Source organism: Anolis carolinensis, unplaced genomic scaffold, assembly GCF_035594765.1.
Source record: "Anolis carolinensis isolate JA03-04 unplaced genomic scaffold, rAnoCar3.1.pri scaffold_8, whole genome shotgun sequence".
NCBI lineage: Eukaryota > Metazoa > Chordata > Lepidosauria > Squamata > Dactyloidae > Anolis > Anolis carolinensis.
This window is the reverse complement of record NW_026943819.1, coordinates 13,328,873-13,341,121: the sequence shown is the minus strand read 5'-3', so window position 1 is coordinate 13,341,121 and position 12,249 is coordinate 13,328,873. Positions and strand designations below refer to the sequence as shown.

The following is a 12,249-nucleotide window of genomic DNA, read 5'->3' as shown; positions in this document are numbered from 1 at the left end:
GGGACCCTGTGGTTTTTAGTCTTGAATATGTTATGGATTTTAACTGATTTTTTAAATATAATTATATTTAATCCTGTTTTAATGTGTGTGTATATTTGTACATTTTAAACTGTATTGAAATGCTTTTAAATTAAGTCAGTTTAAGTCTCCTTGTGGAGGGAAAAAGTGGAGTTTTTTTAAATAATAATAGTAATAATAATAATAATAATAATAATAATAATAATAATAATAATAATAATGCAGTGTGGATCCAGCCTCAATGTTACCACCATGTCATTATAAAGTACTCAGTCAGGGGCCCATCCACAGTACAGCATTATAGCACTATTTTCCTAATGTTATTCCACTTTAAGCTCTGACTAAATATCATAAAGGCACAAGTTCCTGTCCTGCTCACTTCAAAGGATCAGTCTGAACGCAGATCAGAGATGGCTGCTCTCAAATCCAATCTTTATTGAAGAACACATGACTTTGGAAAAGTCAGGAATGACCCAATGTTTACATACAACTATTTTTATAACTTTTGATGCTACGTAACACCACACGTAAATATCATCATCACCACCCCCAATATCACATTACTACCATTTTCACACACTAGACCAATTATAATTGTTTATACTTTCGGCCCCAAGTTCCCAGGCATATTCAATCTTCTTCTGCCAGGTGCTCCTGGGATTGTTTATGTTATGACTCCCAGTTACAGGGCTGAATTACCAAAGCCCTGTAACTGGGTTCCATGACATGGTGCCCTCCTTTTCTTCGTCCTCCTCTTCGGTTCTTCTTTCATCACCAGCCTGAAACAAAACAATAATTCTATGTGTCCATTTTGTCCAAAGTACCCATATATTTTTTCAGTAAGCTACGATGGAATACAGGGTGTATTTTCCCTAAGCTTTTTGGCAATGCCAACTGGAAAGTCACCTCGTTGATAACACCCTGTATTCTAAATGGTCCAATATATTTAGGACCCAATTTTTTCGAAGGTAGCCCCAGTTTGATGTTTTGGGTACTTAGCCACACTAAATCTCCTTTTTCCAATTTATCACCTTCCACCCTCTTTCTGTCTGCGAATACTTTATACTTTTTATGTGCTTCTTTTAAGGATGCAGTCACTTGACTCCAGCATTCCATCATTTGCGCTTTCCATTTCCCTGCCTCTGTTCCCTCATTCTCTGTCCATCTCGGCAGCTGGGGCAGAGGCTGTATTTCATACCCGTAAACTACTTCAAAGGGGGTTTTATTTGTTGCTGAATGTATAGTCGAATTAAAAGCTAGTTCTGCAAAAGCCAACCACCGAGACCAGTCATTTTGTCTCATGTTAGAGTACATTCGAAGGAACTGCCCAAGTGTTTGCTGAGTACGTTCTACCGCCCCATTTGTCATGGGGTGAAAAGCAGAACTTAAACTCCTTTCTGCTCCTAGTGTCAGAACCCTGCTACTAGAGCCTGTATGTGGCTCTGAGTTTCAGGGTCACTGACATTGATAAGACACCTGCGGCTCAGGACTCGGAGAAGAAACGGCTGCTGGACTTGGCGGGGAATTTGCGCGGGGTTTTACTGAGCGGGAAGAGACTTTTCAAATGAGGGGGAGGGTATATAAAGGATGGTTGGCCGGAGCCTCCCATTCTTGGCTTTTTTGATGTTCATGTTTCCTACAGTAAAAGTTTCTGGTGATATCACAGAGAGTCTCGTGTGTTCATTCAGGAGCGGCTGTGGTGAGCTGACACTAAGCCAAGAATTCGGACACCATCCCGCTGTAGCGGTGAGGTGTAACATGCAAGTGGAGGATGAAGAGCTCTTGGGCGCAGGAGGAGGAAGGTCGGAAAGGGCCACTCCCGAGCCGGACGCTGAGTTCCACCAGCTGGCGGCCCTGGCGTCATCCACCGCTTATGCCCAGCCAAATGGGGTAACCCAGAGGCGTGGAGTGGTGCGGGGAGACAGCACCGGAGGAGAGGAAGGTTCACCTTCCCCAGGCCCACAAAGGATGGTGTTTCTGGAGGAGAGGATGTCGGCGATGGAGACCACCCTGGCAGTGATGTCGAGGGCGATGGAGCGCCTGGCGTTTTTGGCGGAGCCAGAGAGAGGAAGGGAACTTCGGGCTGGCTCAATGTGGGACGTGAGCGTGGGAAGCAGCCAGGGCTTTGCAGACCTCCCAGCACCGAAGGGAAGGGAAATGCGAAAGGAGCCCGGCGTCCGGCCCAAGACCCAACCAAGCCTGACGCGGGTGGAGGAGAGTGACGACGAAGGGGAAAAACCTCCGAGAATCCCAGCTACGCTCCCAGCTGAGACCCTGGTGCCCCTGGCGAATGCCGGGCGTGGCACAGGGCCAAGAGAAGCAGCAGCGGGGCCCACTGGTCCGCAAGGGGGCTTGCGACGGGCGGAGAATTGGGGATTGCCACCACAGGGACCCCTACCAAGACGAGAGGAACTAAGGATCGAGTTTGGGGGAGAGTCCTCTGAACTGGATTTTTTCCTGACCACGGTGAGGGGCTATATGGAGGACAATGCTCACACTTTTAGAACGGAATCCAGCCGGATACGGGCCATTGGTGCAGTGTTGAAGAGGGGAGCGGCTAGCTGGTACGTTCAGCTGCACGCGCGGCGCGACCCATGTCTGGGGTCACTCCGACGCTTTATGGGGGCCCTGGAGACCCGTTTCCGAGATCCACTGGAGCAGATCCGGGCGAGGGAGAAGTTGAAGACCGTCTCCCAGGGGCAGAGGTCGGTATCTGAGTATGCGGAGGAGTTCCAATGCCTCGCCGAAAAGGTGCCGGAATGGTCTGCAGTAACAAAGATAGAACTCTTCAAAGAGGGTCTCAGGCGGGAGATCCTCTCCTGGGCGGTGCATCGTGATGAGCCTGACACACTGCGCGGATGGATTCAGCTGGCGGGGCGCGTCGAGACATCGCTGGCCCAGGCGAGGAGGCACCGAGGAGGGCTACAGCAGCGGCCGCAGATGAAAGAGGGGAGCCGGAAGGAGGGATCAACCCCAGCCGGGAGGAGAACGGAGCCGACAGGGAACGTGAGCGCCAGCAGGAGTGGCTGCTTCGTGTGCGGCCGGTTGGGCCACAGGGCTGCCGAGTGCTGGCAGAGAAAAGGGGAAGGCGGAGGCCCGCCCAAACCAAGAGCCGTGGCAGGGAAACGCGCCGAGGAAGAACCACCGATGAGGCACCACTCGGGGGGGTTGGTAAGTCAGGACAAAGCTATGATAGTGGTCCCCATTCAGCTTGAAAATGGCAGCAAACAAGCAACCTGCAAAGCATTTGTGGATTGTGGATGTTCCAGGAACATCATCTCCCCTGAATTAGCCGAGGGATTGGGATGCGAAAGAACGAACCTAGAATCCCCAATAGCTTTTTCGCAGTTGGACGGATCCACAGCATCGGGATCGTTAGCTAAGTACAGTGCCGAAGATGTAAAGTGTAAGATAGGGAGTTGGGAAGGAAAGGTGTCATTTGTGATATCACAAATAGCCAGCTATAATGTTATACTAGGCATGCCGTGGCTGGGGCAGGCCAACCCGCAAATCAACTGGGAGGATAAGAGCATGATCTTCAGGATGAATTTGGAAGAAGGGAGCCAGGAAGGGGAGAGGGAGCCAGGGAAAAGGGGGGAGGAAGACTCTATCAGAATAGCAGATCTGGCAGATAAATTACCCCCAGAGTATCGGGATTTTGTGGACGTGTTTGATGAGAAGGAAGCAGACAATTTCCCACCGAAGCGGAGAGTTGAAGTGAAAATAGAGCTAGTCCCAGGAGCAGAGCTTCCCAAGGCAAAAATATACCCGATGTCAGCTAGGGAAAAGGAGGAACTGAGAAAATACATTGATAAAAACCTAGCGAGGGGTTTCATAGAGCCTTCAAATTCCCCTCTAGGGGCGCCTGTGTTGTTCAGGCGGAAAAAGGACCAAACGCTGAGGCTCTGCATTGACTACAGGGGCCTAAATGCAATCAGTACTGTAAATAAATACCCCCTACCCTTAGTGAAGGACTTGATCGCCCAGTTATCGGAAGGACAGATATTCACTAAATTGGACTTAATTGAGGCCTACCATAAATTGCAGATCAAACCAGAGGACAGGTGGAAGACGGCCTTCTCCTGCGCATTCGGATTATTCAATTATCGTGTGCTCCCCTTCGGTTTGTGCGGGGGAGGGGCCGCGTTCATGCAATTAATCAACGAAGTATTGCATCCATTGTTGTACAAGGGAGTCTTTATTTTTTTAGATGACATATTGATAATGTCTCGGACTAAGGAGCAACACGTAGAACTAGTCAGGGAAGTCCTACAAAAGTTGAGGGAAGCGAAACTGTATGCGAAGCTTGCCAAGTGCGAGTTCAATAAAGACCAGATAGACTTTCTGGGGTATAGGATTTCCTCCCAGGGAGTGGCGATGGACCCTGCGAAGGTGGAAGACGTGAGGGGGTGGGAAGCCCCCAAAACACGGAAGCAGCTGCAATCCTTCCTAGGGTTCGCAAACTTCTATAGAACATTTATCAAGGACTTTGCGCGCCTCACTTTGCCATTAACGGATTTGTTAAAAACTAAAGGCAGGGGAGAAACAGCCAAAGTGAAGGCCCCAGGGGCCAAACTGACATGGACAATAGAATGCCAGGAAGCTTTCGAAGCCCTTAAAAAGCGTTTTACTGAGGAACCTGTCCTACAGCACCCTGATATGTCTAAGGCCTTTGTATTACATTGCGATGCGTCAGACCGGGCATATGGGGCAGTTCTGCTGCAGAAAGACGAGGGGGGGAACCTGAAGCCATGTGGCTATCTGTCAAAAAAGTTTAGCGATACAGAAAAAAAACTGGCCGATTTGGGAGAGAGAAGCCTTAGCGATTCTAAAAGCACTAGAGTGCTGGAGACACTTTCTGGAAGGAAGTGGAACACCGTTTGAGGTGTGGACTGATCATAGAAATTTACAGTATCTAAGATCCCCTCGTAAACTATCAGCGAAGCAAATTAGATGGGCCCAATATTTCAGCCGTTTTGATTTCAGACTCAGATTCTTCCAGGGGAAACATAACATACTCGCTGACGCTCTCTCTCGGATGCCTCAGCACGGGGGAGGAATTCAGGAATCTAAAGGGAGCCTGTTCCTAGATAAGCAGTGGGGCCTGGCAGTACTAACTCGAGCACAAGCGGCCAAAGAAAACAAACGTACTGCCATTTCCACGGGGGGAGGAGAAATATGGGAGGAAGAGTTGAAGCGAGCGTATGGAATGGACAAATGGTTACAAACTAACAAAGAAAAGGGAGAATTGTGTGGGGATTTGGTGTTTGTAAATAAGAAATTGTATATTCCTGAATGTTTAAGACGAGAAATGTTAAGGAAGTGCCACGATAACAAGGGTGCGGGTCATCTAGGCCCCACCAGGACTATTAAACTGTTGGCCAAACAATGCTGGTGGCCCGGAATGAGGAAAGACGCCAGGGGGTACGTCACGCAGTGTGAATTATGTGCAGAGGGAAAAACACCACCGGGGAAGCCCCAGGGGCTATTGCAGAAGGTGGTGGAGCCCATGAGGCCATGGGAATGCGTGGCCATGGATTTTGTAGGCGAACTACCCCCCAGCAGAGGCCACAGATACATTTGGACAATATTGGACCTATTCTCAAAACAGGCACACTTTGTGGCCCTGCCAAAACTCCCCTCAGCTGAAAAACTTGCTGATTTGTATGTGAAGCATGTATATCGCCTACATGGGTGTCCCGACAAAATAATTAGCGACCGGGGAGTCCAATTTACGGCAAAATTTTGGGGAAAATTCTTACAGCTGTTAGGAGCAGAAAGGAACCTGAGCTCGGCTTTTCATCCCGCAACCAACGGGGGGGTCGAACGTACCCAACAGACACTGTGCCAATTCTTGAGGATGTACACCAATTATAGACAGGACGATTGGGCGGACCTTCTACCGTTTGCTGAGATGGCTTTTAACGGGGCCGTACATTCGGCCACAGGTCGTGCCCCATTCGAAATAGTATACGGACAGGAGGTGGCACCTTTCCCCAGGCTACCCGAGTGGAAGGAAGGAGAGGGCCAGACCGACAAGGAATGGCCGGCCAAAATTAAGCAAGGGTGGCAGACCGTGGTGGAGGCATTGCGGGAAACACAAAAGAAGTACAAGCTCTTTGCAGATCGTAGGCGCCGAGAGGGGGACAAATTGGGCGAAGGGGATCTGGTTTGGCTGAGCACAAAAAACCTGAAATTGGGGTTCCCATCTAAAAAATTGGCTCCACGCTATATAGGGCCGTTCAGGGTAGCAAAAAGAATAAACGAAGTGACCTATGAGCTGAGGCTACCTAAGGACCTAGGAAAGGTACACCCGGTATTCCATTGCAGCCTGTTAAAAAAGTATAAAGGAACTCTGGACAGCGGAGAACAATAGTTGTGTTTAATCTTTTCCTTCCAGGACGAAGGGGAGGAGGACGCCATGTCAGAACCCTGCTACTAGAGCCTGTATGTGGCTCTGAGTTTCAGGGTCACTGACATTGATAAGACACCTGCGGCTCAGGACTCGGAGAAGAAACGGCTGCTGGACTTGGCGGGGAATTTGCGCGGGGTTTTACTGAGCGGGAAGAGACTTTTCAAATGAGGGGGAGGGTATATAAAGGATGGTTGGCCGGAGCCTCCCATTCTTGGCTTTTTTGATGTTCATGTTTCCTACAGTAAAAGTTTCTGGTGATATCACAGAGAGTCTCGTGTGTTCATTCAGGAGCGGCTGTGGTGAGCTGACATCCTAGCATTTCCAGGAATTTTTCCCAAAATTTTGCTGTGAATTGTACTCCTCTGTCACTGACCACTCTACTGGGACATCCATGCAGTTTGTAAATATGGTTTATGTACAATTCAGCTAGTTTCTCGGCTGATGGTAGTTTCGTCAGTGCTATAAAGTGGGCCTGTTTAGAAAACAGGTCCAATACTGTCCAAATATAACGATGTCCTTTGCTAACCGGTAGTTCCCCCACAAAGTCCATAGCTACACATTCCCAAGGTCTGGTAGGTTCTGCTACTGTTTGTAATAATCCCATTGGCTTCCCTCCTCTCGATTTATTTCTGGCACAATCATCACATTGAACAACATAATTTTTTATGTCCTTCCTCATCCCTGGCCACCAGCAATGTTTTGCTATTGCTTTTGTTGTTTTTGTAATTCCTGTATGACCAGCGCTCTGGTTGTTGTGAAAACGATGCAAAATCTTGATCCTTAATGTTGCTGGGATATACAGTTTCTTGTTCACAAACCAAAATCCCCCCTTCTGCTCCCCCTGTTCTGCATTGGATGCGATCCACTGGTCTCCTTCATAAGACTGTTTCAGCTCGTTTCCCCAATTATCTTTTCCGTCGAGTTCAACCATAGCAGTGTTCTCCTTTTGGGTTTGTGCTCTTGTTCTGACAGCTAAGCCCCATTGTTTATCAGAGAATATTGTTCCCTCTTTTGCTGTGGGTATTCCTTCGTGTTGAGGCATGCGTGAAAGAGCATCTGCCAAGACATTCTGCTTCCCCTGAAAAAACTTTAATTGGAAATCGAACCTGCTGAAGTATTGTGCCCATCTAATCTGTTTGGGGGACAATTTTCGAGGGGACTTTAAATACTGGAGGTTCTTATGGTCAGACCAAATTTCAAATGGGATTCCGCTTCCTTCGAGAAAGTGTCGCCAGCATTCTAAGGCTTTTAATATGGCTAGTGCCTCTTTTTCCCATATCGGCCAACATTTTTCAGTTTCGCTGAACTTCCGGGACAAATATCCACAGGGTTTTAAGTTCCCATTTTGATCCTTTTGCAATAGTACTGCCCCATACGCACAGTCTGAGGCATCGCAATGGATTATGAAAGGGCTCCTGATATCGGGGTGTTTTAGAATGGGTCCTTCTGTGAAGCATTCTTTTAGGGTTTCAAATGCCTTTTGGCATTCTGGCGTCCAACTTAGTTTGGCGCCAGGAGCTTTTACTTTTGCTGTCTCTCCTTTCCCTTTTGTTTTTAAAAGTTCAGTAAGGGGTGCAGTTATTTGCGCGAAGCCTTTTATGAAGGATCTATAAAAATTTGCAAACCCCAGAAACGATTGCAATTGCCTCCTTGTTTGAGGCACTCCCCATTCTTTTACATCTGATACTTTAGCTGGATCCATAGCTAATCCTTCTGGAGATATCCGATACCCCAGAAAGTCAATTTGAGTTTTATTAAATTCACATTTGGACAGTTTTGCGTACAGCTTTGCTTCTCTTAGTCTCTGCAAAACTTCCCGGACCAATTTCACGTGGTTTTCCTTATCTTCAGTCACAATCAAGATATCATCAAGAAATATGAATACCCCTCTGTACAACAATGGGTGCAGTATTTCATTTATAAGCTGCATAAAGCACCCGCCTCCATTTTTTAAACCGAAAGGTAAAATTTTATATTCAAAATGGCCGAATGCGCAGGAAAATGCAGTTTTCCAAGTATCTTCCGGTTTGATCCTTAATTTATGATATGCTTCAATTAAATCAAGTTTAGTAAATATGCTCCCTTTTTTCAATACGGTAATTAAATCCTTTACTAAGGGCATAGGGTATTTATTGTCCTTAGTAATTGCATTCAAATTTCGATAATCAATGCACAATCTTAGGGAGTTGTCTTTCTTTCTCCTGAATAACACTGGGGCCCCGAGAGGAGAATTGGATGGCTTAATGAAGCCCCGCGCCAGGTTTTTATCAATGTATTTCCTCAATTCCTCCTTCTCCTGCACAGACATGGGATACACTTTTGGTTTTGGTAAGTTTGCTCCGGGGGTTATTTCAATTTCTACTTCTATATTCCTTTTGGGAGGTAATTTACTTGCCTCTTTCTGATTGAACACATCCACAAAGTCTCTGTATTCAGGTGGCAATAGCAGTGGGTCTATTTCACCTTCTTCATCTCCCTCGTCCTCCTCTTCTGCAATCTTGCTTATCTCCCATTGCGTCTGCTGTTCTTTAAATGCTAGGCTCTTTCCTCTCCAATCTACTTCGGGATTTGCCTGTTCGAGCCATGGTATCCCTAATATTACGTGGTATGTGGCAATAGGGGCTATCACAAAGGATATTCTTCCTTCCCATTTGCCTATTTTACATGGGACCTCCCGTATTTCCTTTGTAGATACTTCCCCAGTAGCAACTGATCCGTCTAGCTGCGAAAATGCAATTGGGGAGTCAAGCGCCATCTGCTGGCATTTCAACGCTCCTGCTAACTCTGGAGTTATAATATTCCTGGAACAACCACAATCCACAAATGCCTTGCAGGTGGCCCGATTCTCTAGCCCCGAGAGGCAGATTGGCACTACTATCATGCGTTTGTCCCGACTCACCAATTTTTCTGAAGATTCTGGGGCTTGCACCTCCTCCTCCGCACGCCTCCCGGTTGCTGGCTTGGGCTTTGAGGGTTTTGGCGGCTCCCCCTTCCGTGCCCAGCATTCTGCTGCTCGATGGCCCGTCTTCCCACATACAAAGCATCCCGGTTTAGGTTTGTTGTCGTCTCCTCTGGAGGGAATCCCCGGCCTCCCTCCAGGTCTTTCCTGCTTCCTCGTTTCTCCTCGACCTCTCGCCACCGGTCTTTGCTGGCCGCCGCTGCTCCTGAAGCGCTTTACTTGGGCCAGGGTGGATTCAACGCGCCCCGCTAGTTGAATCCATCCCTGGAGCGTTTCGGGGTCGTCTCTGTGCGCTGCCCAGCTGAAAATCTCGGGGCGTAGTCCCTCTTTAAATAACTCCACTTTGGTCACTTCAGACCACTCTGGTACCCTTTCCGCGAGGTGTAGGAATTCCTCTGCGTACTCGGGCACTGTTTTGTCCCTCTGCTTTATTCCTTTCAGCTGGTCTCGAGCCCTCAATTGCTCTAGCCGGTCTCTGAATCGGTTTTCCAGTGCGGCGAGGAAGCGGGGCACTGACCTCAGGCATGGGTCGTGTCTGGCATGGAGTTGCACGTACCAGCTGGCTGCTCCTCGCTTTAGTGTGTTGTCGATGGCTCGAACCCTGCTTGCTTCGGAGGGGAATGTGTGTGCATTGTCTTCCATGTATCCTCTGATGCTAATTAGAAAAAAGTTCAGTTCATCTGATTCCCCTCCGTATTCCAGTTTGAGATCTTCCCTTCTTGGCATCCATTCTGCGGCCCGTTGATGCTGTCTGGGAGGCATGGGGAAGGGTTGCATCAGGTTTCCTCGGGCGGCTCCTTGGAACACGCCGCGCCCCACTCCGGTGGTCATTCTGCGCGGCTCCCGAAAGTCTGCCGCCGCTGTCGGCCCTTCCGCCCATCCGCATACTGGCCTCGCTGTAGCCCCCTCATCTCGCCTTTCCTCGTCGTACGGCACATCCTCCTCCTCTTCCTGGATCCCCCGCTCCTCTCCGCCTTCGTCTGCAAATCCACTGGACCCGATCCCTGGCCCCAGTGGCCTTTCTACTCCGACGCCCATTCGGGGGTTTGGGAGCTCTGTTGGGGTTGGCGGCCTCAGAGTTCCCAGAGCTTGCTGGCGCTCCACTTCGCGCGCCATTCTGTCCCGGAACTCCAGCTCTTGCCAATATTCCTCGTCTCCCTCGTCCCTTGCCGCCGCGGGACTCTGCGTGGAAGCTCGCTGTCCCCTCTGGCTCCAATCGCCTCCTTTGCTTGGCTCTCTCTCGGCGCCATATCGGATGTGCTCTTTTTGGAGATTCTCTTCCAATATTGGCACTATTCTCCCCACGGTATCCGACAGCCTGGATAAATGAGTTTCCAGGATGGATAACCGCAGGGCCACGGTCTCCGGCATGCTTCCTCCAGATCCCCAACTGGTTTCTGCCGCCGCCAGAACGCCTCTTCCCCCTCTGGGAATCCTCTGGGTCACGCCGTCCGGCTTGGGGTACCCCGTAGAGGAAGCTATGGCTTGCAATGTCTCTTCTGCCAACGGCAGAGCTCCCAGCGGAGGCCCCTTTGCTCCGTCATGGCTTTGATCTCCTTCCCTGCTCATTATCACTTCACTGCAAATTTGCAGGAGGGTGAGAACTGGATTCCTGACTTAATTGTCCTGCTCACTTCAAAGGATCAGTCTGAACGCAGATCAGAGATGGCTGCTCTCAAATCCAATCTTTATTGAAGAACACATGACTTTGGAAAAGTCAGGAATGACCCAATGTTTACATACAACTATTTTTATAACTTTTGATGCTACGTAACACCACACGTAAATATCATCATCAAGTCCCACCCCCAATATCACATTACTACCATTTTCACACACTAGACCAATTATAATTGTTTATACTTTCGGCCCCAAGTTCCCAGGCATATTCAATCTTCTTCTGCCAGGTGCTCCTGGGATTGTTTATGTTATGACTCCCAGTTACAGGGCTGAATTACCAAAGCCCTGTAACTGGGTTCCATGACAAGTTCCCATGTGATTTTTGAAGCTAAGCAAGGTTAGTATCTGCCTACCTGGATAGGAGATGACTGTGTTTCAGAGGAAAGAACTGGGAAAACCATTTCTGAGCATTCCTTGCCTAAGAACTCCCTATGAAAAGTTAAATTGGAACCATGGGCATCAGCAAAGACAAAGATGTTGTATATTTGCCTTTCAAGCCTGAGTGGGACGTGTTGAAAGGAAAGGCAAAATGCAACACAGTTATTCAGTCTGAGGCTTTTTAAATCTACCAATGCATTTTATTTATCAGAACCACAATTAGAAAGCATATGTTACCTTGACAACAATAACAAATAGCCAGGTGCAAACATGAAATGGGACTAGAATGGCAAAGTGTTCAGGACTAATGGAAGCTGATTCTGTTGCCAACCAAAATACATGAACTTTGAAAAGATAAAAGTGGAAAATACTACAATGATCTATCTATCTATCTATCTATCTTTTTGTTTATCTATCTATCTATCTATCTATCTCTAACTAAATATCTAGTATGTCTGTATGTTTGTACCACAAAGGCTGTTGCTGGGTGAAGTGTCCCTCTGTAATGTCACTGGGAAAGAAAGATGACACTAATAACAGGAAGGAGGAAATAGCCATGTTTCCATCGAGTCATTATCAGGCAGGTTATCTAAGAGCTGGAGAAGGGAGAAAGTAGCCAAAGACAGCTAGGCATTGGCAAGTATATATACTAATCCACCAATAAAAGGGAAGGTTGTGTGTGGATTACATTTCCTCCGTTTCCTCCAGTACCTTCGGTACTTCAGGAGCACGTAATGGTAAGAGCCCTTCCAGTAAGAAAACCCACCCGTCGTGATAGCAAGCTGGAGCCAATCTCAGC

General features: G+C 48.1%; 1 protein-coding gene across 1 annotated transcript; it reads right to left on the bottom strand.

Moving 5' to 3' along the window:
* Nucleotides 1–429: 429 nt before the first annotated feature.
* Nucleotides 430–11,674, bottom strand: LOC134293457 (uncharacterized). The gene is made up of 2 exons (XM_062961024.1): nucleotides 9,333–11,674; nucleotides 430–797 (listed from the first exon to the last, which is right to left on the bottom strand). The coding sequence occupies exons 1-2, from the start codon at nucleotides 10,959–10,961 to the stop codon at nucleotides 714–716; spliced, it is 1,713 nt and encodes a 570-aa protein (XP_062817094.1). The 5' UTR covers nucleotides 10,962–11,674; the 3' UTR covers nucleotides 430–713.
* Nucleotides 11,675–12,249: the final 575 nt, after the last annotated feature.